The sequence below is a fragment of the Lathamus discolor genome, chromosome 21 (assembly GCF_037157495.1).
Source record: "Lathamus discolor isolate bLatDis1 chromosome 21, bLatDis1.hap1, whole genome shotgun sequence".
Lineage (NCBI taxonomy): Eukaryota > Metazoa > Chordata > Aves > Psittaciformes > Psittacidae > Lathamus > Lathamus discolor.
Window position 1 is genome coordinate 2864227 of NC_088904.1, and position 26364 is coordinate 2890590.

Below are 26364 nucleotides of genomic sequence, written 5' to 3' on the forward strand. Positions count from 1 at the left end.
GCTGGAGATTAGGAACAGTTCCTTCCCCAAAGGGTGGTCAGGCATTGGAACAGGGCAGTGGTGGAGTCACCATCCCTGCAAGTGTTCCCAAATCGTGTAGACAAGGTGCTCGGTGACATGGATTGGTGGTGGCCTTGGCAGAGCTGGGCAGTTGATTGTGTGACTCTAGAAAGTGTGTTTTATATGAATGAACAGTGGAATCAAATTCAAAGCCTTTAAAGTCTGTCCCAAAAGCCTTTAACATCCAGCCCCCTGCCATGAGCAGGGACCCCTTCCACTGGAGCAGCTTGCTCGCAGCCCCTGTGTCCAACCTGGCCTTGAGCACTGCCAGGGATGGGGTAGCCGCAGCTTCTCTGGGCACCTCCCAGCAAGCCTGAGATGTTTGCTGAAGAAGCATCTTTACTTGGAGAGGGGCTGTTACTTCCCCCTGGGTTTCTGGCCATACAAGTGTGTGACCTGGGGCTTTGTCACCACAGTCGTTCTGCAGATAGGGCTGTAGATGAAACTGCAGGGAAACATTTCCCTAAACATGGAGTGTGGGCACCATGGTTTGGTGGTGAGCAGGTTTTTTCAAGACCTGCTTTGGCAGCACGCTGTACAAGGGTAGGAATGAGTCAGCTCCTAAGATCTCTCAGAAATAAACCCAAACCCCCCTGGATTTTAAGATGCCACGAAAGGTGAGGTGTGAGTGGCTGGCAGAAAGCTGTTCGAGTCTCTGGCAGGTAGGGACTGTTGTGAATCGTGCCAGCGCTACTCCAGTGCACAGCTTGTGAAGCGACTGCTGGGAGGAGAGCTGTGCTGCTGCTGCTTGTTGGCTTCATTGGTGGCTCTTGGGTTCACCACAAGGTTTGGTTTAGTCGTTCAGCAGCTGACCACATGTTCTCACCTGGCACCTGCAAGGACTTTCTGTTAACCCAAAAGGAGAAATTTCTGATCTCCTTGTTGAGAGGGATCTTCAAATCTACTCGGTTTTGGAAGCTTGTTCTTTTGTTTTCCAGCCATCCAAAGAGGAAGGAAATGAAGAAAAGACAGAAGACAATTTAACTACCTTGTTTCCTGGCCAGAAAAGGAGGATCTCTCATCTTGTCAAACAAGGAAATGTAAGTGAAACTTTCAGAAGCAAAAGTTTAGATTCTGGAAAGTGAGGATTTTCTGTCCTGTTACAATACTGGCAAACAATGCAGCCCAGGTTCAAGCAGTAGTGTTAGTGCTGGAATCCATCTGTGTCAGTTTTCTTCCCTCCCCTTTCTGATTTCTGAAAAGGATGGTTAGGCATGTTACACATAGCAGCAAAACTGTGATAACTTCCATAAACCCAAGGGTAAGCTATGGAAGAGTTCTGCGTCTTGCCACACATTGAGATGGACTGAGAGCTTCATTTTTCTCTAGTATAGCTTCATCCAATCACTGAAGTAAAAACTAGCTGGACACAAGGTCAGTCTGGGTCTGCTGGTACTTTTCTTTGTCTTGTGGACCTAAAAGATAGCTGTAGGAATTTTGTCATGTGTTTCAAACATGACACCTTGTGTCTGTTCTAAATCAGCCAAGATACGAACAGTATCTTGTTTGATACTCTTCTTTCACAACTGTGAAGATACTGAAGTACAGAGGTGAAAAATAACAAGAAAAAGCCAAGGAAGACATTCTGATTTCTTTATTTCTTTCCCACTGGGATTTTAATTCATGTTTTCTCTGAGGGTTTAATGTGTTTCCCTCCAGGTGCCGAGTACAGATTAGTCAGCTTTATGTTCTAGCAGGATAAGAGTGGAGACTTGCGCACCGATTAGAGCTGGGGAGTTCAAATTAATTGTTCTCCCTTTCTTCCCTGCCTAGAAAAGGTTTCTTTTAATAATTTGAAGCCCTGAGGTCAACACAATGTGTTTTATTTAACTACATATCTTCAGCCAGTTCATGTGTTTTGATAAGGGCCCTTTCTTCCCAAGTGAAGAGATAAGAGGCTGAAGCAAATGGGTTGGAAATTCGTTAACTCAAATATTTATTGTAAATGGGTGCCTTTTAGACATGTGCAAATCTTTCCATACATTTTCTTAATGTGACAGCTGATCCCAAAATGCTTTCCAAAGATGTGAGCCCCAGTGCAGCCATTGCATGGGCAAACAGAGCCGATCTGGTGTGCTCAGCAGCAGCTGCTGTGAGCACGCACTGGGACCTGTGTTCCCTGGATAACCTCAGCCTGGTGCTGATGTCAGCTCTGCTCAGGAGGTGCTGTAAGACCTGAACTGCTGCTTTTACACGCACAGTTAAGGCTTCTGCTTTGCTGTGTCACTCCAAGTCAAATGCTTGTTCTGTCTGTGCTTGTGTTTTATAGCTCCAGGACTGAGCAAAGCAGAAGGGGAGGGAGGCGAGTTCTAGTTTAGTTGCTGGGGGAAATGGTGGGCCAAAGGAATTGAAGGTGAGGCAGAAAATGAGTGTCCTGTCCTGCTCAGAAGTCTGTAATTACACTTTAATGGCTGACTGCATGCACTTTGGTATCCAGAAGCTGGTGTCAGCATCAGAGACAAGGAATGCAGGAGGTGCCAGCTTGCCCTCAATTTGTGGTCTCCAAAACACCGTGTTACACATGGGCTGTGCGAGCGCACCCTTCTCAGAAGAGATTTTGTGAAGGAAGACCTGTTTCTCACAGTTCAAAGGTTATTAAGTAATGTGGAGAAGTTTGTACCACTGATGCTTCTCTTCTGCTAGAAAACTTCTCTCTTTGCTGATACAATTTTTGGCACCTTTCCTGCAGCCTAATTTTGGACATCAAAGAAAATGCATGTGGGACTTGTTTGTGCTGGTAATGCTTACAGCAGTGAAATGCCTCCAGAAGCAGGCAGGGGCAGAGCCTGTTGAAAGTTCAGAGCTCAGTTTATGTAATGCTCTAATCCCATCAATAGATATATGTGAGCAGTTACAGGAACTAGAGCCCTGAACCAAGGCTGCTAAGAGGTTTGGACCTGCTATAAGGTGAGGGTAGATGGCTCTTCAGCATGGCAAAAAGAGGGAGCGAACTGGAAAACTCAAGTGTCACATAGCAGAGGGAAATGCAGAGTAGTTGGTTGGTTTTTCATTGCAATATAAACTAAAGGAGTGTGCAGTAGGCAGCAAGGAGCTAGGTTCATTTTCTAGTGTGAGACTAGAGCTGAGAGTGTGGACAGCATCCAGAACCTGAAAGGAAGTTGTAGGGAGGTGGGATTGGTCTCTTCTCCCAGGACACAAGGAAATGGCCTCAAGCTGCACCAGGGGAGGTTTAGGCTGGAGATTAGGAACAGTTCCTTCCCCAAAGGGTGCTCAGGTATTGGAACAGGCTGCCCAGGGCAGTGCTGGAGTCATCATCCCTTGGAACGTTCCCAAACCAGGCATATGAGGCCCTTTTAGTGCCATGGATTAGTGGTGGCCTTGGCAATGCTGGCAACGGTTGGACTTGATGATCTTCAAGGTGTTTTCCAACCTGGCTGATTCTATGATTCTAAGTGGGTTAGGCACAGTGATGGGGACCATCATGCCATTAAGCCAGCTGTTCAAATACCACTTACCAATTTAGGAACATGCCAGAGTGCTGGGAAGCCATGCCAGAGGGTGTATCATTAATGTCATGGTCTTTGGTGAGTGCCTATGTTCTGGAAGATGGTTGGGATCTTCTCTCAAAAGCCTGTATTTGCTGATGGAGGGGAGTTGAGGAAGAGAGATCTTTGTTGGGTGAATGGAAGCCAGAGGGTGGGGCTGAGCAGGCGAGTGTGCTGCCTCTCAAACCTTTCTGTCTGTGCAGGCCGAGGTCCCGAACAAGCCCGTAATCCGGCCGTACCGTCCCCCCACGGCTCAGGAGGTGTGTTACCAGAGGATCCAGCTGGCGCAGCAGCAGGCAGCACAGCTGGCTGTGGCCGTGCAAAAGGCCTCTCTTTCCTTGCCAGGAGAAAAGAGGAGGATTGCTCATGTGCCAAATGTAGTCCTCCCCGCAGCGGCCAAACAAAGTAAGCCAGCAGCGTTATCTGTGATCTCTGTCCTGTCCTCTCGCCTGCTAAAAGACACTGACTTCTGTTTAAATTTCTCCTGAGCAGATGTGAAACTATCAGGAGATGTGGAGCATTGGCCCATGGCTTGACTCTGTCCTGTTAGTGACCAGTGGAAAGTCTTTACCCTGAGATAGTCCATCCCGTGAAAAGCAGCAGACTAGATATACAGCCCCGTTCCTTCCTCTGTCTCACCCAGCCTCTGTCACTTCAGCCTGTTCTATTTCTGTTTCTTCCTTGGAGCATGTTTGCTCATTTGCTCTTCCATTTAAGCCTTCAGAGATGGCACGAACAGGAGGGAAGTACTAATTAATGCTCATTGGTATCCCTTTGTAGTTGGAAGGACTCAGAGGTGACGTGATGGGTAGTTAGTGAGTATAGCTGACAGGGTTACCTCTTTAAACTCTGCTGACTCAGTTACCCCAAAACAAACAGAAATGAAGCACGTTTCCTGGCAGAAGGTTCCTTCATCCTTGCCTGGAAGGTGGCAAAATTGCCCAATTTGTATCCCTTTGGAGGCTTCCATTTGAAAAAAGCACAGCTTGCAGCATGGGCCTTTTATAGTAAGTGTCTTCTGGCTACTTGAAGCCCAGTGGCAGGATTTTACCTTTTCTGTTTCTTACAGGCCTTGTGAGTAGTAAGACGTCTGCTGCTGGCAGGAGTGTCACACCTTCCAATGACTCTGAAGCACCCACCCTTTCTCTGAAGGCTTGCACCTTAGCTGGGATGGCTTCAAAGACCACCAGCACCATCGTGCCGAAAAGGATAGCACATGTTCCCTCCTTACAGGTAAGAAACTGGAAATCTCTCTGGTCATTCCCCATTGAGGTTTAACCAAGCTGCTCCAAACTTAGCTCTCTGAAGAGCAGTGTTTTGATTAGGTTGATTAAAAGGGTTTGTTTCTTCCTGTGGTTTTCCTCAATAGCATTGTATAAAAAATTAAACACTTGAGGGGCAGAAGCTTAAAAAGATAGAAATACTTAAGTGCTGCTCTGATCTCTTTGAATATTGATCACTCCTCTTCAGCCTGAGCCTTCTGTTGTGCTCTGTGCCTAGGTGAGGAGCTGTTTGTGTCAGAGACTTGGAGCCTTTCGTGTTCAAAAGGCATGGCTGGATTAATGGCCTTCCTGGGCTTTGTGGGCTGTACAAAGGAAGGTGGTTATGAATAATGGCCTGCAGTGACCTGTATAGTTAAAATGTTATCATTTAAACTTCATACCGCTGTTAATATTTGGGGGGAAACCTCTCTTCTTTTATCTTTCCTTTTTCCCCATCAATACCTGCCTTAGCTTTTGGGTACTGGTGCTTTGGGTTCCGTAGCACAGAAGTCCCTCCTTTCCTCATGAGCACTGGGGAACAGGTTACTCACTAAGACAATTCCAAATACAGTTCCTCATGTAGCAGTAGGTGATGGCATAAGCAGCTGTTAGCTGGAATGGATGGCAAGGAATGTCCTGGTTAATGCCAGGGCTTGATTTAAAGATATCTTTATTGGTGATATCTTGTGTGATATATCATAACTCTGCTTATTTCTCTAGGAAGGAAAAGTCACTTCCTTCCCCACCCAAAAAGCCACCATAGTAACATAGAACTTGAAGCTGATTACAAATAAACAACTGAAAGGATAAAATATGTACCAGTGTTACAGAGGTGCTTCAAGGGTGTCATATGAGAGAATGTATATTTATAATGAAAAGGACAAAATCCCTGTGAACAGTGTGTTAAAGTGGAAGTCTCATGAGGAAAATGAGTACGAAGAGTACCCATTGAAATAACCAGTTGTACCCCCTTGAATGTGCTCATATCTTCAATGGAGCTGGTTTTATTACATATTGCAGCAAATGGTTTCGTTTACGGATGTCTCTTGGGTGGGATGGAGACTGACAAAACAATTTGGGTGCTTTAGAGGTGAACATATAATTTCTTCTCTGGAAAAGAGGCAAATTGTATGATTTGAGGAATACACTGATGTTTAATGGCAAACTGCAGTGGTGGGTTGTAACTCGGTCCAGTGTGCTGGTTTTGTGCCCAAAAAACATGTTGTTCAGTTTAAGGGGGAAATCTTTACAGGAGCATCATGATTTGCATTAACAAAAGAGGAAAACCCCAGTGCAGGAAAGTTACAAGAATCCTACAGGAAGTGTGATGATTTAGTTGGCTGCCAGCTTGGCAGGAGTGGTTCTCCCATTCTCTCTTCACAGCCAGAGCACCAAAAAGAACATCATGTCTGTTGTGCACATAACTGTTGTGTGTTCATGTCTGCAAAGCGTGGTGCTTGGTACCATCCTAATCTTGAGCCTGTTAATTCAAACGTCAGCATTTTTGTGGTCTGGAATGCTTGCGTGTGTAAATGTAGTATTGTGACTAATGCCACTGGGAGTCTTTGGCTGCTGGATGAGTTGTGTAATGAAACATGGTTGTTTTCTGAAGTAGTTCAAATACTGAAGGTGGCACAAAAGCTTCAAGTGGTGTTTCTAGTACCAAAAATGATGCATGTTATGCTTAGCTTTGGGCAGATTTTCAAAAAGGAAATTGTGCCACTATTAATAACAGACCAGGAAACGTGACAGTCTCAAAGCAATGTACTTCTTAAGCCCTGAATAGCCTCTTTCTCTCTCCCTGTCTCATCTCTAGAGCACCAGCTTACAGAGGCCTGTTATTCCCACAGAATTTGGTGCTAAAGTCCCAACAAACATTCGTCAAAGATACCTGAATCTCTTCATTGATGAGTGCCTGAAATTCTGCTCCTCCTCCCAGGAAGCATTTGATAAGGTCTGTACAAATGCTTGCTGCTTATGAGTCAAGTCCTCAGCAGTGAATAACCTCCTCTGCCTTGGCTAAGAACCTTCTAAATTGCAGCAAACCCACAACAGAACTGCTATCCACATGCAGTTCTGCAGAGAAGACTGGCATTAAATAATTCCAGAGCGGATCACAGGAAGTGCAATTTCGGGGGGGGGAGGGGGGGGTTCCAGTAGGAAATCCCATCTTTCATTCAGAAAGCATTCACAGTCTGTTTAGTAGGGGAATGTGTGTTATGGTCAAGCTGGACAAAAAGGCCTTTAGGTCTGATACAGCAGCAGACACCTCCTGGAATCTGAGTGTTCAGCAGTGATAAGTGAGATAGATGTCATTGGTAAAACTTGCTGCTTAGGAAGACTTTCAAGGAGGCTTTTAAGGAGCCTTCTAATAGTAGAGAGTAGTATAGTAGGGTTTCCAAAAGCAGAGTTGAGAAAGTGATCTGTTTTATTGGAAAACTGGCTGTTAATGTTAGTTGGGTAAATATGGGACATGGTATGCTGTGTTTTGTAACCAAAGCAGATGCCATGAGGGTTTCTTTCGTGGGATTTTGCCTTCACAGCTCTCTAAGGGGAATGTTCCTGTTGCATCCAAGGAGTGACTATTTGTCAAACTTCCTTTCTTGCCAGTTAAGATTTTGCATTGCCACTGAAGTGGGGAAAACGGCTTTCCCCTGGCACTTCCACAGCTGCTGTGTTAATCTGTCAGGGATGGTTTCACATGAAAATGCTTCTTCTAGCACTTTACTTAAAATACAGTTATTTTTTTCCTCTTAGTCACCTAAGCAAGCCCCAGAATCATCCTTGGATTCTGTATTTTAAGAGCCAGACATTTTTGTTGTCCAGCAGCAGCAGTGGGAAGAGAGTGTGTAATAATGAATTGCACTGTTTGCAGGCCCTGTCGGAAGAGAAGGTGGCTTACGAACGTAGCACCAGCCGCAACATCTACCTGAATGTGGCAGTGAACACCTTAAAGAAGCTCCGAAGCCTGGTGCCCAATTCCCCCACCAGTACGAACAGTACGTACCACATTTGTGGTTTACTAATCGGAGCCCTGCTTGGATTAGAAGCCACCGAGAGAAACTTGTTGAAAAGACAGACCCATTTCTCAGAAGCATTATGCTGAAAGGCAAACAACTCCAGTTAGCTTTTTATAGCCTGGCAAGCTTTAATGGGCCTTCAAGAGGCAAGTCCTACAATGCTTTGTTGGCTCTCTGAACCTAAATGGAGATAATGCCACATGGATTATTTTTTTTTTAGCACAAGTTCTTTAAAATGAAAAGCCCCACTAATGGAGTAACTTTCACATGATGCCTTCAAAGTGATAGACTCGTCCATCACCGCAGAAATCTGTTACACACATTAAGCTTCAAGAGAGAAACGAAGAGGGTTAAGACATTTCATTATTGGCTCTCGAGAGGGTACATTAAACAATCAATTTGTGCTGTTCTTGTGAATTTTTTTTTTTTCCCCTGGTCTCTTCCCTTTTCTCCCCTCTGTCTTCATTACCTTCATGGCCATTAGTCAGAGCTGCTGAACTTGGGAGGCTGGCCTTTAGGAGAGGCCTGCCAGCTAATGATTAGTAAAAAGCACCTCTCTGCCATTATCTGATGTGCTGAGTATGTTCTAGAGCTCTGAAGCTCTTGTCTGAAAGAAGTTGAAAGATTCAGTATGGGAGTCTGGTCTGCAGGGACCTGACAACAAAGCTGCTCTCTGCAGGTGGCTGATGCCACCAGGCAGCACATGACCAGGTCGAGTTGCTTTTGTGCTTAGTCCTCTCTTGCCTTTGGTCAGTAGGATGCCTTCTATGCAGAGTAAGCAGGTAGAGCTACCAGAGGTTCCAAGGGGAACTGTAAAAATAGCCTTGCTGCCCTTAAAAAGAAGTTGCTGTGAGCTGACAGTGCAAAGAGAAAGCTCCCCATCGTGCTGGAATTAAAATGCCAAGCCACCACCACACACATGCAAATTACTGGAGCAGAGCAAGAGTTGCAAAGGATAATTGCCGTCCTTTTACTGATGTGTAGTGCCCCAAACTCTAGGACTTAAGTCACTTAGCTGGTTATCTGATCTCTGTCCTGTTTTGCTGCTTCCCTCTTCTCACTACAGAGACAAGTAACAAGAAAGTGGTGTCCCATGAAGCTGTGCTGGGAGGGAAGCTTGCTGCTAAGACAAGCTTTACTCTAAACCGGTCAGGGAGCTTGAGAGCAGAGGATTTAACAGGTAAGACCCTGCTCCTGTGAGGCTGTAACCTGTAAATTATAGCTGAAGGTGTAACACTGTGACTGGAGAGAGCAGGATCTGGCTGATGCATGATGTGCTGTGACTTGCCAAGGGCCTGCAGGGACAGGCCAAGGGGAATGGCTTTAACCTGCCAGAGGGGAGACTGAGATGAGCTCTTAGGCAGAAGCTCTTCCCTGGGAGGGTGCTGAGGCGCTGGCACAGGGTGCCCAGAGAAGCTGCGGCTGCCCCATCCCTGGCAGTGCTTAAGGCCAGGTTGGACACAGGGGCTTGGAGCAAGCTGCTCCAGTGGAAGGGGTCCCTGTCCATGGCAGCGGCTTGGAACTGGATGAGCTTTAAGGCCCATTACAACCTAAACCATTTCATTATTCTATGATTTATCTGCAGGCCAGTGTTAGGAACATTACCTGATTGCTGTGTGGTGCTGCAGTGTCAGTGAATGTCACATCACTGATCAGCACCTTCTTGCTTCCCCGCTTCAGGCTGCAAGTTCCCTGATGTAGCCTGCATGGCTTTGATGTAACATCAGTAACTGCTCAGGGCTGCCTCATGTGTTTTGGGTATTACTGACCTGGGCTCTTGTTTCTGTCTGGATTTTACTTGAACTTTCTTGCCCTGAAGCAGTTCTTCACAATGTGCCTCTGAGATTAAAAGCCAAACTTCCAAATACCTCCTCCAGCTCTTCAGGGCTCAGTTTCACATTTATGAATGTCATAGTAAGGTCATATTGTAGCCAAAGGGCTGTGCCACAAGCATTATTCTTGTTGGTTCAAATCGGTTATGGGTATTTTGATTGCCAAGAGATGCAGGCAACTAGTTGAGGAGATCAGAGAAGAGGCAGGCAGGCCATGGAGCAGGAAGAATTGACATGGAGAAAGCTTAAAAGGGCCTGTATAGCTCAGCTAAGCAACATCAAAGAGCGCACAGCAATATTGGAAGGGTTTAACGTAGCAGCGAAAGAACAGATATTGAGCAGAGGGCAAGATGTTATAATTGTTCTGTGAAATGAAATGAGCAGCATGAATTCAACAACAGGAAGAAAACTTCTGATAATGAAGTTTTTAGCTAGCTGTGGGTGGCTTTTGATGGGGGATTCTTTGGGCTCTATTCCATATTATCAGTTAAAGCATTTAAAACAGTAAAGTGGAAAAGTCTCACATCTGTAACAGAAAAGCCCCTTGGAGGAATTTGGTTTCAGCTGTGTTTTCCAGATGTAATGCTAGGTGTTGAAGGGGTTAAAGTGCACCAGTAACCAGGTCTTAAAAAATTCTGCCCTGACACCTATTTCCCTGTCAATCCTGAACAAAGGCAGAGGAAGCAAGTTCAAAATAGCGGGAGCCCCTGCCAGGAGGCTTGATAGATCAAACACCAGGAAGAGAAACAGCCCTTACTTAAATGATGTGTCTTCAGCATTGTCTTTGTGTGCAGGGGCTGCCTTGTACCGGCGACTGAAGGAGTATCTCATGAGTGAAGAGCAGCTAAAGGAAAATGGTTACCCAATGCCTCACCCAGAGAAGCCCGGCCGTGCTGTCCTCTTCACTGCAGAGGAGAAGAAAACAACTGACTGTAAGCTCTGCTGGCTCTCTCATTCTGCCAGGTTTGATAGATACATCACAACTGGAGATGCCTCTCCTGCTTGCAAGTGCTCTTTTTGCATAAGCATGTTCATGGTCCTCATTTGCTCCAGTTGTAATGGGGCTCCTTGGCTGTGACCTCTGTCTCTGTAGGCCAGCCTGTGGCAGAGGAGAGGAGTGTGGCTGCAGGAATCTGCTGCGTTTCTGGAGGATGAGTTTCTTCAGCTTGCCTGTCACAAGGATATGATTTCTGACACAAGGTTTATGGCTTGTGGCCCGTGGGGCTGTGAGGCTGAGGGAGGTTTCTGGTTGTTGCCAAAGAACATGAATTGGTCAGGTTGCCTCCCTGGACAAGCTGCCTTCATTGCGCTGTCTTGGAGGCTGCCTGCTGCTTTTGCAATGGAAGTGGTCGGAGAGAGGCTCCTTCTCAGCATCTGATGATGCTCCCCTCTTGCAGGGGAAGGATTTTTGTGTGTCTCTATGCACAATGATAGAGTGGGATGTGGGCCAAGCTGGTTGTGCCTCATGTCTTGCTGGTTTGCCTTGCATAGGTTTCTGCTTGACCTCATGACAGCACTGGGCCAAGTAGTCCCCGAAACCCCTTTTTGCAGCAGGATAAAATGATCCCCCCAGGTTTCCTCAGGATAGGAAAGGGTCTTCCTCTGTCTGAGCCTACTGAACTCCTGCAGCAGGATTTATGCTTCTCAGACTGATTGGAGCAGGCTGTGGTACAGTAGGGATAAAACACATACTAGGGCTGTATTTTGAGGTGCATTGCCACACTCCTCTGAGCATCTCTTTGGAGAGACCTTGCTGAAGTGCGTCAAGTGCTCATCCGTGTTAACACCTTGTGTCTACATTTGTCCTGTTGTTGCTGAAGCAACCTGTATGAAAGCTCTCTTGCATTAACGCTGTCAAGTACTGTATTTGTCAGAGCCCGTTTCTCCAGTGAACCAGCCAGCTCCTTCAGAGGCTTCTGAGATTATATTCCTGGTTTGGTTTCTGTAGAGTCCTGCAGATGTTGCAGGATCTTTGAATTTGTCCTTAGTAGCTACTGCTGGTCTGTTAATGCTGTGGCCATGGTCAGTGGACAAAAATGAGCTAGACCTGTGTTATGGAGAGCTGGGAATGTGCTAGCAGCTTAAATGGCCACACTCAGGGAACTGCAGAAATCAGTCAACCCTTTTTCTATGGCCTTTTTGTATCTCTCATCTCTGAATTGTGGGCAATACAAGCACAGATGACAGGAGGGAGAAGTCTGTAACTGCCCCCTTGGTGGAGCAGGCATTCCTGGGTTTAGATGCTGGAGAATCCTTACAGAAAAGCTATGCCCAGGAAGAGCTAGAGTGTCATTTGGAAGTGACAAGGCACAGATCCCCTGGAAACCAGGCTTCATTAGCTCCCATGTCCAAAGAATGACTTATTTATCCTGTTCCTTAAAATAACTGTGTTGGAGTACAACGTAATTTGCTGTGGATGGAGAAATAATGCAGCAAATGCTGATGTGAACTCTGTTGAAGCTGATATTACACACCAAAAACTGCAGGGGGTCTGTGAGAAGCATTTGGGAGGGCAAATGCTACAGGACTGCAGTTTTAGGGGGATTGTTGTGTCTTTGTGGGAGTTGGGAACAACGTTTGGAACCCTTTTTAACAGGAAGAGTTGTTTCACTAGTATTTAGGACTTCAGTGATTCCGATTTGCTTCTGCTTTGACCAAGTTAAACAGGTGAAGGATTTCTAGTGACCTGACTCTTGCTTCTCTCTGCTCTTAAAGCCTCCTGCAGGATTTGTTGTCGCTGTGGCACCGAGTACATGGTCTCAGCATCTGGAACCTGCATTCGCAAAGAGGAGTGTGTCCATCACTGGGGAAGGCTACGCAAGCAGAGAGGTATAGCAAAGCCCTTCAGAGAGGGCCTAGTTACATGCTAGCTCTGCTCCAGCTCCAAACAGTCTTCCTCGAGCACATGCTGCCTCGGAGTTGGGTTGCTTTGGAGTATTTTGTGGCTTGTCATGCTGCCAGGTGGTGACAGTTCCGAGTTTTGTCACTGGGTGGCTCTGCCGCTGCTGAAATAGCCTTGCAAAGCTGCTGGGATGTAGTGGTACTGTGCTGGAAATGTACCCCTGGGGCTGGAGCAGAGGTTGTTCATCTTTCTGGTTAAAAAGAGTGAAAGAAACAGCAGACCTTCCCGTGCCTTTTGAAAAGAGTCTGTCTGTTTAGGAGGCTGACTGGGGAGCACTAGGTGTCTGTCACTGCCCAGGAGAGTTTACTGGTCATTTACAGCCAGACTCTAAGGTGGTTTGAGCTCTGCTGTGGTTTTCCATCAGAGCATCCAGGCTTCGAGTTTGTCTGCCTGAGTATGGGAAATTTAAGCTCTTTAGGTTCCTATGTGTGAATCCATGTTTTTTTTCCCCTTTGTTTGACACATTATTATTGGTGTGCTCATCCTGGGTATCTCTTCATGTGAGACCTAAAGGTTAGATCTCTTGTTTAACAGGACTTTCCTATTTGACTCTTATCTCTTGCTCTTTCAGTGCCAGGCGGATGGGAAACTCATTACAGCTGCTGCTCAGGAGCTGTGGGTTCACCGGGCTGCCAGGTTGCTAAAGTAAGTTATTGAGCAACACCTTTTTGTTCTCAATGACATTTGTCCTCTGCTTACAGTGCTGATGGTTGTCTGATTGTTGCTTATGCCTTTAGAAGAACGGTGGCTTCCCTGAAGGGGGGAAAACCAAGTACTTAAATATCTTTTGCTGTGCAAAGGTAGGAGAATTCTCAGTGTTTGGCAGGAGGGAGGAGACCGAGCTGTCTGGAGTGAGGTGGTTTCATTTGCTCTAAGCAAATGTCAATGGATTAAGCTGCCCAGCAAAAGCTCAAATACAGACTTCTTTAAGGAAACATTGAAATGAGAAATAAAAGATTTCCTTGCAAGGAGCAGTCCTGGGGCCTTGATAACAGTGTGCCAAAACCTTTCTCTCATTTTTATCTTTCCCGGAAGCCCGTACTAAGTAACTTTCTGCTGTAGGCCAGATCTTCTCATAGTTCTCTGTTTACTACATGCCCTTTGTTGTCTTAAGGGGAGGAACCTTCCTAAGGATCTTATTGTAACTCATAAATATTACACCTCTTTGAGGAACAAAAGGGGGAAGGGATCCCCGCACTACAAAGCAGAATGAAAAACCTGCTCAGGGATGGAGTTTTGGCCCTCTGATATAGCTGAACTGGGTCATATCCAGTGGAAGAGATTCCACATGTATAAAGCATCTTCTTGTCCCACTGTTTTAAAGACCTCAAGTGATACAGGACCAGCAAGGCTGGCTGTAGGTTCTGGAGAGGTGTGTGTCCTTGTTCTGGCCAAAAGCTAGAGCTGGGAAGTGAATTCTGGGGCAAAATTCAAGGTTTCTTAAATAGGAAGAATTGTCTGTATGGGCACTATTAAAGCCTGCCCTGCACAGTCTGAAGTGAAGCATGGATAGGATCAGGCAAGCTGCTGCTTCTGTTTCTTTGCATGTGCAATGAGGATCTCTTTTTTTCATTGGTATTCCAAAAAAACATCCAGCAGGGAAGTTGGGAGAATTGATAGGGCTATAAAAATATGACTGTTCTGCATGTTTTTGCATGGCTGTTGTAGACTATAAACATTCATGGCCTTTTAAAAAACACCCAATGTCTCTAATAGGCTCCTACTCAATGAAGCATGATGCCAGTGCTCCAGGGCTCAGACATCCTTTCACATCTGTCTCCTTGTTGTTGTGCTGCTGCACATCTCTGTGTTCTTCTGGCTTCCTTGGTTTTCTCATCCAAATGAGTGAATTTCACAGGATCCTTTGGTAGATTTAAGGTTGGAGTCTATAGCCTGCTCAGGATGAGGGTATAAAATGAGATACTGGGGAGCACAGTGTCTTTCAGCTTTAAAGGGTATTGAAAAGAGTAAATATTTGTAATAAGAAGCTGTTCTAAGTAAGGAGATCTGTAGCTGGTTAGAAAAGCAAATCAGTGTCTTCTTCCAAATCCAGCCTGACTGGATTAGGCTGCAGTTAGCCAGTGTGGCAGGAGATGGCAGGATGGAGCTGTGCTCGTGTCTACTGCTCCACAGGAGCAGATGGGTCTGAAGGTGATGTTCTTTGTGGTAACTGAGTCTGCTTCTTTGGTCAGAAAAACAGAAGCAACTTCTCTGCCCTCCTGTCAGCAAGGAAGAATTGGACAGAGAATATCTGCAGAAGTGTTCAAGGCCAGATTGGACACAGGGGCTTGGAGCAAGCTGCTCCAGTGGAAGGGGTCCCTGCCCATGGCAGGGGGTTGGAACTGGATGAGCTTTAAGGTCCCTTCCAACCCAAACCATTCCATGATTCTGTGATCAACTAGTGTAGAAAATCACCTTTTTTTTCTTCCTTTACTGCCCAGTTATATTGTATGACAGAGGGAGAGAGGGGCTTGAGCTGCAAGGGAGAGAAACATTTGCTATCTGTTGGCCTGGTAATCTGCAAGTTCTGTAGCAAAATAGATTCATGGGCAAGTATGGCCTCTTGCTCCTGGGAAGCAGCTAACCATGAGGCCTTCGAACTTTGGATAAAGGGACAGATTGGATTTGGTGTTGTCCCAGTTGCCTTGTTAATGTTACATGATGCAGTTCTCTGCGCTGTGGCTGCACCTGCAGTGAAAATTTGTGCAAGAAAATATGCAGATGTTCTCCATTACAGGTTTCAGCTTTGCAAGTGCCTCAGTTCCTCATAGAATCATAGAATAGTTCAGGTTGGAAAGGACCTGGAGATCATCCAGTTCCAACCCCCCCTGCCATGGGCAGGGACACCTCACACTAAACCATCCCACCCAAGGCTTCATCCAACCTGGTCTTGAACACTGCCAGGGATGGAGCACTCACAACCTCCCTGGGCAACCCATTCCAGTGCCTCACCACCCTAACAGGAAAGAATTTCCTCCTTATAGCCAATCTAAACTTCCCCTGTTTCAGTTTGAACCCATTACCCCTTGTCCTGTCACTACAGTCCCTGACGAAGAGTCCCTCCTCAGCATCCCTATAGGCCCCCTTCAGGTACTGGAAGGCTGCTATGAGGTCTCCACGCAGCCTTCTCTTCTCCAGGCTGAACAGCCCCAACTTTCTCAGCCTATCTTCATACAGGAGGTGTTCCAGTCCCCTGATCATCCTCGTGGCCTCCTCTGGACTTGTTCCAACAGTTCCATGTCCTTTTTATGTTGAGAACTGCACACAATGCCCCAGGTGAGGTCTTACAAGAGCAGAGTAGAGGGGCAGGATCACCTCCTTCATCTCTCCAGTCTTTCTGTCCTGAGACAAACAAGTACAGTTTGACTCCTTGTAGGGTGAGATCTGTGAGAAGCACGATGAAGGAGGCTGTACACAGGCTGCTGTGTGCAAATACATTGGGATTTAAGGATAGACAAAACTTAAACAAAAACAAAACACCCTCTGGGGAGCAAGGGAGAGGCACCTCTGGGTGTGGTGCTGCAGTTTAACCATGTTAGTGGGCAAAAGGGCAGTCACAGCCTCTGCCTTGCCCTCCATTACCTCTTCCTGCTTCCCCTGGTGCCGTGGGGCAAGTAACTGCAACCCTACAGTTTAAAGCTTAATCCAGGAAGGCTTTCAGGCTGACCAGGTAGGGTGGATCTGTGCCTGCAGAGAGCAGGAGTGCCTGTTGCAGTAGTGGCTTAGTGTTGCATTGGCTTAAGCCACTCATGAACTCACTTCCTGAGTTTTCCTGCCAGCTCAGGGAAGCTCTTCAGTGCTGGATCTTAGATCCTAGAGCTTTAGTGGGGGATAATGAAGGGTGGTTGGAAGTACTCTTTGTTGCCTCAAGTGCTGGTAGGCAGTAGCTGCTGTTTGTTTGTGAACTGTCTGGTTTTGGAATACAGTGGTATTTATTGTACACACACACAGATGTGTGCTCTCTATGGGCTGTGATACATCCAGTGCTAATGCTTGAATGAGGATGTCTGGGATTAGAATCCTGCACCTGGGCATGTCTCAGCCTCGGGCTAAACCAGGAACCCAGCAGCTGGAGTTAGAGCAATGCAAGACTCAGTGTGACCCTTCCTGGGGAATTTCATTCTGAGTCCAAAGTTGAAAGTCCCTAGATGTCTTGCTCCTACTCAGCATGATGCCAGCAGCCCTGGTGTGGCTTTGGAATCAGGGTTGCACATGGCTATGTTTGCTGTTGTGGTGAACTTCTCTGATCGGCAGGCAAAACTTCCTCCTTATTGACCTCTAGAACTGATAACAGAAATATTCCTGTTTGAGTGGACTGTGAGTGGGAGGTCCTCTTGGAGTGGACTTGTTCCTACCATCAACAGTTGTCCATCGCACCCCTGTTTTTGTTGTCTTTCAGCAACACGTCCATGATGGGAGGAAGGAGAGCCTTGATGGCTTTGTGAAGACTTTTGAGAAGCTGCCTACAACTGATGGCTACCCGGGAATCTACGCATTAGACTGTGAAATGGTGGGTTCCTGATGATAGGAATTCCCTTTCTGGGGAAGGCTGAGGTTGTGGTACAAGTGGCTGAAGGAAAGCTCTGTTTTCTTACCATCTTCTTTCCTTTCTGCTGTGGGCTGTAAATCATAGTGGTCCTGTACATTTAAATTAGCTCTTATTAATGAGTTTTAGCAATGTGCGTTTCACCTGGGGACTGTGAGCATCCTTGAAAAACTCTAGCTAGCTGGCCAGTACTGAGCAGTGTTTGCTGCCTGGCCTGGCTACTCTGGATGTGCTGGATTCTGGGAGTACTCCACAGTGCTCCAGGGAATGGCTTCATCGATACGACTTATCTTCATGTCTGCTCTGTTGCTTGCAGTGCTACACTAAGCAAGGACTGGAGCTGACAAGAGTAACAGTGATCAACTCTGACCTGAAAGTGGTATATGACACCTTTGTCAAACCAGACACCAAGGTGGTGGACTACAACACCAGGTAAGGACAGTATTCCTTGGGTCCCAGGTCTGTGCTCAGAATTAGGAACTTAGGGGGAATGGCTGGGAGCACTTGTTGAAATTCCACTGACCATCACTTCCTAATGGCTGGGACACTTTTGGCCCTGAGGTGTTCTTTTAGTGAAGGGAGCCCTGCCTTCTGCTCTCGCTCTGCAGATTCTCAGGTGTGACAGAGGAGGACCTGGAGAACACTAGCATCACCCTGCGGGATGTCCAAGCCGTCCTACTGAACATGTTCAGTGCAGATACCATTTTGATAGGGCACAGCTTGGAAAGTGACTTATTTGCACTAAAGGTAACTTGCATGTCTTGCATTTATGCCTCCCTCTGCTTCTTTCCCACCCTGGTCTGTGTTAGATGTCCCCTTTAAATTTAGGAGCTGTTTATTTCCAATAGCCAGGAGGACACAATAGATCTGTCTTGTCTCTGAGCCAGTGTGAAGCTGTTTGTGGTGGAAAAGCAAGGGGGCAGGTCATATGAAGGTGAACAAGAGCAGGTTGGAAGGACTGATCCCAAATCATTTGCCTTTCCCCCCTGCCATGCAGTCAAGAATCCTTTGATGGTGTCAGCATCCTTTGACAGTGACCCTGGCTCAAGATGTGCTCAGGGTCACAGCATGAACAGGGGAGGCTCTGCAGTCGCCTGTGACCTCTGGATGTCCACAGTAACTATTTTAGAAACAGGCCAAGCCTCTTTTTTGCCTCTGCCACTGGAGATAATCATCACAGTTTCTTTCCTGATGTTGAAATGTCTGTTTTCTCTGAGTGAGGTTCTCTGCCTGGTTTGCTGTGATTTGTGGTGTTACTTAGATCAAGCTATTTTAACCTTTCATCTGTCTTGTTTCCTGCCTGGCCTGTGTCAGTCTGACCTGCACATCTCTCAGCCATATCCGCTGTCCTGCAAGGGAGGTCTGTCCTCTCCCCTTGCACTCTGAACACAGATCCCCAGGAGCTTGGCCAGGGGCACCAAGAAAATGTGCAGCAGGAAGGAGCTGAGTCTTTTAGTCTGTGCTTACAAGCCAGAGCTTCCTCCAGCCACTCTTTATCATGCAGCTGCTTTGATGAAGCTGTGGCTGCCAACTCGTGGCAACGGTTTGGAAGCAGGAGGTTTTAATGCCTGCAAAGCGCTTTACCTCTCCGTGGCACCCTTTATCCCAGCCTCTCAGAGCGTTCATCATCATCATCAAAAAATTATTTACAGCTTTAACAGCACAAGATGACTGTGTTGGCCTCTTAGAGGCATGATTCTCTCTTAGCAGTGCAGACACTGCCAAGAGAACGAACCCAAGAGCAATAAAACAGAGTGTGACAGGCAGTGGCATGTCAAGTCGTAATGTCTGAGGGCCATGGCAGTAAAGTTGACATCTCGCTAATGGCCATGGCAAGCTCCAAATGGTGATAGCATTCCCATTTTGATTTAAAGCTATATTATCCTATTTCCCCAGTCTTCCTCATCTCCATAAGTAATTATCGTTGGGACTGGGTGGGTGCCAAACTTGACTGCAGTCGAGGAGAGATTATCCTTAACGTTGGCAATTCTATACTCCAAAGGGTGTAGCAGGTTGTTGCTGTTAAACTCCAGCTGTTCTCAGGCATTACAGAGCTGGACTGTGAAACTATTAATGACCAAGATATGGATTGTCCCGCAACACGAGCTGGTGCATAAGAAGAGTCAAGGCAGAGAAGGAGACTGGATTATCAGGGTTCTGTCTGAGTCACCTTGTGTTGAGCTGGGCAGAGCTGTCATTTGGTCAGGCACACAGGTCTTATCTCTGTGTTTTACTCCTGTACTTGAGATGTGGGACTACCTTCACCCACATTCCTTTAGCTCTTGTTGAACTTGTGCCAACAGAGGATTAACCTAGTTTTAGCCTGAGAGTATGAAATTAGTATTTAAAGAAAGCCATCTTACCCTGTGTTTATGGACTCTGTCAAATGTAGCCTTCTGGCCCTCCACAGGGCCCTTTGGTGAAGGGTAGGTAGCATATGGACCGGTTCAGCATCTTCCTCCACCATGATGACACTTCATACCTAGAGGATGCAAACCTCTTGCCTCTCCTATGTGCCTAGGCACTTTGACCCAGCTGTGGGACCAGCCCAGGCCTCCCTCCCACACACTGCGTAGTTCCTTATGCCCAGAAGTACAGTATCTCTGTGTCTCATTTCATCCTTGCTTAGCTGGCACTGGTTAAAAACTTCCTGTTGACTCACTGATGACGGACTGGAGGTTTTCAGGTCAGTTTGTGCCTTTAAGGTTAGGCCTTTTCTGTAGAAGCAGTGTGATGTGTAGTGGGTTGAGTACAGTTTTGACTTGCATATCCTTCCCACAGTTGTCCACATCTTGAGAAACAGCTGAAAGGCTGTTACAGGCTTTGTGGGGTCAGTTGGTTCCTTGGCTTGGTTTTTCATTATAAAAGACACTCAGAGCTATGCCAGCTTCTTCAGGCCAGGGGATTAAGAATTGGCCTGGCCTGTTAGTTTGATTTATACAAAGCGGAGCAGCCCTGAATATCTGCTGCTGTGAAGGTGCACTTAGGCAGGGCTTGGAGGGCAGGTATGTTGGCTGGCAGAGCACTGGGAGGCCTGTGTGCATGCATCCTTCAAGGGGGAGTCATCTTTGATTCACCCAGAGCCTCTTGCAAGACTGGTTGGGCTGGAGCTTGGTGACAGCATTGCACAGAGCCCAAGAGCCTGACCGGAAGGAGGATTGCTTTAGCATGGTTAATCCTAAGGAGTGTCCGTCCCTGTGGGAGAGGGAAAATAAGCATGTTTCTTTCCTGCTCCCTACCTCCAGCTTATCCATGGCACAGTGGTGGATACCGCCATCGTCTTTCCCCACCGCCTGGGTTTGCCTTACAAACGGGCTCTCCGGACACTGATGGCAGACTACCTCAAGCGCATCATCCAGGACAATGGTGAGAACAAGGAGGAGCTCAGAGTGGGGGTCTTGTGTCCCATCCCACTTGGCTATGGACTCCGTAGACTTGCCCTTCTCTGCTCTCCCCAAGCCCCATCCTCTTGCTCCTAATCTTTGTTTTGCCCCGCACAGTATTTGGCAGTAGCTGTGAATGGCCAGCATACGAAGTCTCTACCACAGTTTGTTTGAACCCTGCTCTGAGGGCCAGCAGCACTTGCTTCTTCCCTCTCTGTGCTAAGCAGGGACCAAAGAAGTGATGTGAGAAGGCCAGAAGTAGCTCTGACTAGGCTATGTCATGCACTCCCTTCCCTCTCTGGCAAACTGAGATTGACCTTCCCATTTCAAGCATGGCATGTTCCTTTTAGTTTTCCTTGAGCACATTGGAAACATACTGCTGAGTAAATTGAAGCCTCTCTGACCTCCATAGCCTGAGGTCCTACAGACTAACAGGACTTCAGCCCTTAATTTAAACGAGGGAATGGTGTCAAGCTGAAGTCCAGCAAAGCATGTTAAGTGGAAATCCATCACTGTTGTTCATGATGATCACAGATGCCCCTGTGGTTGCTGTGGCAGAGGGCAGGAGTGTGAGGCAGGATGTTGTCTCAGGAAGCCTTGCTCTGTGCTGTCAGCAGCCCCTGTGCAGCAGAGGGGCTGCAGGGCTGTGGTGGTAACTGCCATCCTTGTCATTGTCTCCGCAGTGGAAGGGCATGACTCCAGTGAAGATGCCAGAGCTTGCATGGAGCTAATGGTCTGGAAGATCAAAGAAGATGCTAAAGTGAAACGATGACTTGCGCTTTCTCTCTTTCCTGTTCCTCCTCCACCTCTTTGAAGCAGTGCAATAAATACTCAGAGTAACACTGTCCACCTGTACGCAGCAGCATGCTACCCCAGGCTCCCCGTGCGCTCCCAGGTATCTATGGGACTTCAGGACTCCTGCTGGCACTGCTGAATGGCACCAGCTCACTGCTTGCAGGTCCCTCTGTCCAGATAGTGGCTATCAGATCCTCTTTACTCCACCTGAGGGATACTCTGTGGTACAATTGCCTTGTAGGCAAGGCAAGGTGGTTTTGAGTAGCACAACCAGAGAAAGAACTTCTTGGTTCCTAGAAGAAGCTTTTAGAGGTAGGTCAGATATGTGCAGAAGGATCTTTTTGGTTCAGTTAAAGGTAGATCTTTTTCCTTTTCTTTCAGATGTAATGTATATTGCCTCTGTGCTTGGAGATGGGGGAGGTGGAAGAAGGTTGGGCAGGAAGCTGTAAAGTGAATGGATTGCCTAGTTTGTGTGTGAATGGCAAGCAAAGGGTGGTGAGAGCTGAGGATCAAGCCATGTGGGAGGAGATCCTAGTGCAGTCCCACTGTGGAGGGGAAAGCCAGAGCCGCAAGAGACAGAGGTTATCTCTGAGAGCATGTGGTGGGAACAGCAGGTCAGAGAGGAATGAGATGGGTCAAGGGGAATTACTGCCTGCTGCAACCTAGATGATGTCTTCAGTGAGGGCTGGTGTCCTGGTGCTGCAGTTGCTGCAGAAGGGGCAAACCACCAGTGTCTGCCCTTGCCCAGAGCTCAGGGAGCTGTGTGTGTGGTAGTGAGGCAAGGGACAGAGGGACTTGGGCAAACTGGGCTCCCAGAGCCAAGCAGCAAATTGCAGCCTTCCAGGGGAGGAGAGTGGGAAGAGCAGGCATTTGGAGGTTAGAATCATAGAATCAGCTAGGTTGGAAAAGGCCTTTAAGATCATCAAGTCCAACCTGAGCTTCCAGCATGTCTCCAGTGAGCTTGTCGGTAGGGATTAAGGTGTTTGGGAGGACTTAGGTGTAAGATTGCACCTAAAGGTGGCCCTTCGCAGTCTGCCGGACTTTCCACCAGTCTGTCCCCTGAGAGCGGGGACTTGGTGCAGGCAAGAGCAAAAGCAATAGCAAAAATTACTCTTTTAAACCAGTTTACACGTTGGGTGTTTTGAGAAGAGCGAAAGACCCAGATACTGTCTGATCCTTGGACAAAAGCAACTGTCCAGAGTGTGCCCCTATTGTGCTTGTGGCGACTAGAGCAGGAGCACGGGCTCACTGGTGGCTCTGGTTAGGGGAACAGCAGAGCTGCTTGAAGTGGTCCCTGATAGATGTGGTTTTGTAGCTGAGGTCCAGGCAGCAGCTTAGCCCCATTCTTAGCACAGCCACTGCCTCAGCTGGAACTGTCACAGCTTCCCAGTGGTGGCTGCTGGTGGCCCTGGCACGGGTGGGCTGCATGGCTCCGGGGGCAGCGCGGCACAGGAGCTGCTGGGCTTTGGCTCCTGTTGGAGCTGGCTCTGGCTCACTCCTCTGTACCCACTGGCAGTGCTGGGCTGGAGGTTGGGGCTGTGCCGTGTGTCCCCCAGCACATCCTGTGACCTGTCCCACCTCTGTGCCCAGTGTGGTTGGGGGGTGCCTTCTGGCAGGCTCTCCCCACCCCACTGCTGTCCTCAGAGGTGAGGATGTGGCTTCCAGGGCCTGACCTCTGCCAGGCTCTCCTGATGCCACCAGCAGCAGTGGGGCCTGTACAGGCCCCTGCTACTGCTGAGCCCTCCTGTGTTGCTTCTGGCAGGCAGTGGCACAGGCTCCCAGCCTGCTTTTGTTATCCCAGCTTTCAGGCTCTGCAGCTCCCTGCCACTGCCCCACTGCTCCGTAGGGCACATCACATAGAATGTGATCACATCCAGCTCTCCTTTGCCAAGCTGCCTCCTTCCCTGCTGTGGGACTTCCATGTGAAGCAGCCTTGGGACACCTTGTCTGGTGCCCCTCTCCCATTGCCTGTGGGGAACAATCTGTTCCTGCCCAGGCTGTGGGAGAGATGGGAAGTTCAGGCCTTCCTACCCAAGCAGGGAAGGTTTGTTCCTGCTTCTGCCTCTTTTCCTTCTTCATCCCCCTGTTTATCTTCCCCCCTGGCTGCAGTGTACCTGGAGCAGCATCCACCTACCCTGCAGCCATGTTGGAGCTCAGAGCTGGCTCTTGCCTCCAGCTTCCCCCATTACTGGACAGGCAGTCCCAGCTCCCAGCCCTCTCCTACGCCTGCCTTCCCTGGAAAAGCCGGCACGTTTCAAACACGGACCTGGTGCGCTGGCGTCCTGCCTGGGGAGCTGGCTGCTTGGCTGCACCCCACCGCCCGGCCTTGGGAAGGCAGCGCATTGCTGCAGGGTGCGTTCCTGTAGGAGTGAGTCCTGCCAGGCCAGGGGACCTCACTTGTTCCCTTCCCTTTCCCCCCATGGTTCACTTGGGACCCCCTAAAATGAGGCTTCTGCTTCCACCTGCGCTGTCACTGTGGGTCCGAGCAAGTGCTGGACCCCTGTAACACTGTAAAACCAGGAGCTCGTGGTTGGTGAGAGGGTTTTGGGTTGTACAGAACTGTTGTAACCTGTAACTTTTTGTAACTGTTTTTAATAAAAGGGTGTTGACTAAATGCATGCTCCTGAGTCCGGGTCTGCTCTGCCTGTGGCCGCATCGGGGAGGAGAGAAGCTGGAGCCATCCCTGAGGCGAGGAGAACCTGGGCAGGCTTCCCTGGAGCATCCCTTTCATTTGCTGACAGGCCAAGGGGAATGGCTTGAACCTGCCCGAGGGGAGACTGAGCTGAGCTCTGAGGCAGAAGCTCTTCCCTGTGAGGGTGCTGAGGCGCTGGCACAGGGTGCCCAGAGAAGCTGTGGCTGCCCCATCCCTGGCAGTGCTCAAGGCCAGGTTGGACACAGGGGCTTGGAGCAAGCTGCTCCAGTGGAAGGGGCCCCTGCCCATGGCAGGGGTTGGAGCTGGAGCAGCTTTAAGGTCCCTTCAACCCAACCCGGGCTGGGATTCTGTGACTGCAAGAGGAGGCAAGGGCTGGGGCTGCACGTGCCAGACCCTCACTGCGGCCGATCCTTTCTCCCCCCTCCACATGATGCCCTGAGCCTCTGGGCAGCAGCGGGGCAGGTCCTGGCTCCTTGTTCCTCCGGCCCAGAGCCGGGCTGGGATCCCAGGAGCACCAGCACCCACGCCCGTGTCCTGCTGCTGCAGGAGAGCCCGCATCAATCTCACAAATGGGGCAGGAATTGGAGCGCCAAGGGAAGGAGCTGATTCAGCACAGAGGAAGAGGTGAAGGTAAAAAGTTCAAATCAAGAAATAAGAGGCTATTAGATGACCTCACTGGCAATGTGTTTTATTTAACGTGCTGGTGATGGCTTGGCAATGGCAGCGGTTACTTGGGATGCTATAAAAGTCACGGCTGACCCGTGTTCTCAGCCACCTCTATGGGCCTCTTGTGGTGCTGGGTGTGCTGAGCTTCGGCAGTCGCCTCCTGACTGACACCTGAGGTGGCAGCAGCCACTTTTGGTGCCCAAAGCATTTTGCTTTCCTGCTTTTCCAGAGCCTGGAGGGTGGAAAGGAGCCTCCGAGTCTCCTCTGGGTCATGGATCGAGGCAGGAGCGAGCAGCGCTCACCCAGCCGCAGGCAGCGGGAGGGACCGCGGGCACGGGTGCCATGAGTGCACGGTCAGTAGCTAACCCGGCGGTCTGAGATGCTTGGTTTTCCCTGGAAGATGTCATCTCCTGGGGTTACTGCCGGAGCTGGGGCATCTGCCATGGCACCGGCCGCCCTGAAGTGCCTGTCAGTGCCTATCGTGGCATCACTGCACGCGACTGAGGTCCTCCTGCACCTTCCAGCCACAGCAAACTGGCCAGCCTGGGGAGCTGGTGCTGGTGGTGGGCAAGAAACAAGATCAGAACCAGTGCCCAGCCCTGTCCCCTTGCGCCCTGCTCTGAGGTTGCTGCAGGGTGGCCAGGAGCAGAGGGTGCGGAGCAGGAAGGGGACTGGTTGTGCCGGTTTGGGAGGTGGGGGAAGTTTTTGGGTGTTGGAGGCAGGTGCTGGGTGCCAAGGGCATCACTCACTGCTCCATGGAGCAGTTCTGGTCCAGGGGCTGGTGGGAGGCAGCAGCCGTGCTTGGGAACAAGAGTATCCTGGGGTGCATCGGAAGCAGTGTGGCAGCAGTGGAGGGAGGTGATTCCTCCTCTACTGACCCTGGTGAGGCCACTCTGGAGCACTGTGTCCAGTGCTGGGCTCCTCAGGACAAGAGGCAAGGAGCTGATGGAGAGGGTCCAGTGGAGCCCATAAGGATGCTCAGGGGTCTGGAGCATCTCTGATGAGGAGAGATTGCAGGAGCTGGGCCTGGTTGGTCAGAGAAGAGCGGACTGAGGGGATCTCAGCAGTGCAGATCAATAGCTCAAAGGTGGTGACAGGAGAATGGTGCCAGACTCTTCTCAGTGGTGCCCAGCAACAGGACAGGGAGCAATGGCCAGAAACTAAAGCACAACAAGTTCCACCTCAGCATGAGGAAGAGCTTTCCATTGAGGGTGGCAGAGCCCTGGCACAGGCTGCCCACGGGGGCTGTGGAGTCCCCCTCTCTGGAGCCATCCCAGACCCACCATGGACACGCTCCTGTGTGCCCTGCTCTGGGTGGCCCTGGTTGCACTGGATGATGTCCGAGGGCCCTTCCAACACTGATGATGCTGGGATTCTGTGCTCACATCTCCCAGCCTGGACCAGAGCTTGGGGCATCAATGGGAGCCCGGGAGGTGGCGGCTGGAGCCCCAGGCCTGCACACGGGGCTGTTCCCATGCTGAGGAACAGCCCCTGTCCCGCAGGGAGCATTTCTAAGTTATTATCACCATTTTCCCTGAACAAACGGGGCTTTGTGGCTGCTCGGCCGGGTGGAACGGGGCACCTGGAGCCGCTCGGGCCACAGGCAAAGCGAAAACACCGGGCTCCAAGGTTTAACCCTTCCTTGCAAGGACCAGGGGCACCCGGCGCAGGGACACGCTGGGACGGTCACCGCGGCGCCCGGAGGAGCATCCTCTGCCCCGGCGCTCGGTGCATCGTGC

General features: G+C 49.1%; 1 protein-coding gene across 3 annotated transcripts in view; it reads left to right on the forward strand.

The window, feature by feature from the left end:
- REXO1 (RNA exonuclease 1 homolog) overlaps window positions 1-23924 on the forward strand; it is a 42398-nt gene extending 18474 nt beyond the window's left edge. For all 3 annotated transcript variants that reach the window (XM_065659019.1, XM_065659020.1, XM_065659021.1), the window contains exons 3-16: window positions 999-1100; window positions 3770-3971; window positions 4636-4799; window positions 6645-6782; window positions 7704-7827; window positions 8915-9028; window positions 10475-10612; window positions 12396-12509; window positions 13154-13227; window positions 16982-17092; window positions 17445-17560; window positions 17737-17875; window positions 20374-20494; window positions 21195-23924. In XM_065659019.1, coding sequence (XP_065515091.1) covers window positions 999-1100; window positions 3770-3971; window positions 4636-4799; window positions 6645-6782; window positions 7704-7827; window positions 8915-9028; window positions 10475-10612; window positions 12396-12509; window positions 13154-13227; window positions 16982-17092; window positions 17445-17560; window positions 17737-17875; window positions 20374-20494; window positions 21195-21283 — 1746 coding nt within the window. In that variant the 3' untranslated portion in view covers window positions 21284-23924. The remainder of the gene's footprint in view (window positions 1-998; window positions 1101-3769; window positions 3972-4635; window positions 4800-6644; window positions 6783-7703; window positions 7828-8914; window positions 9029-10474; window positions 10613-12395; window positions 12510-13153; window positions 13228-16981; window positions 17093-17444; window positions 17561-17736; window positions 17876-20373; window positions 20495-21194) is intronic.
- Window positions 23925-26364: the final 2440 nt, after the last annotated feature.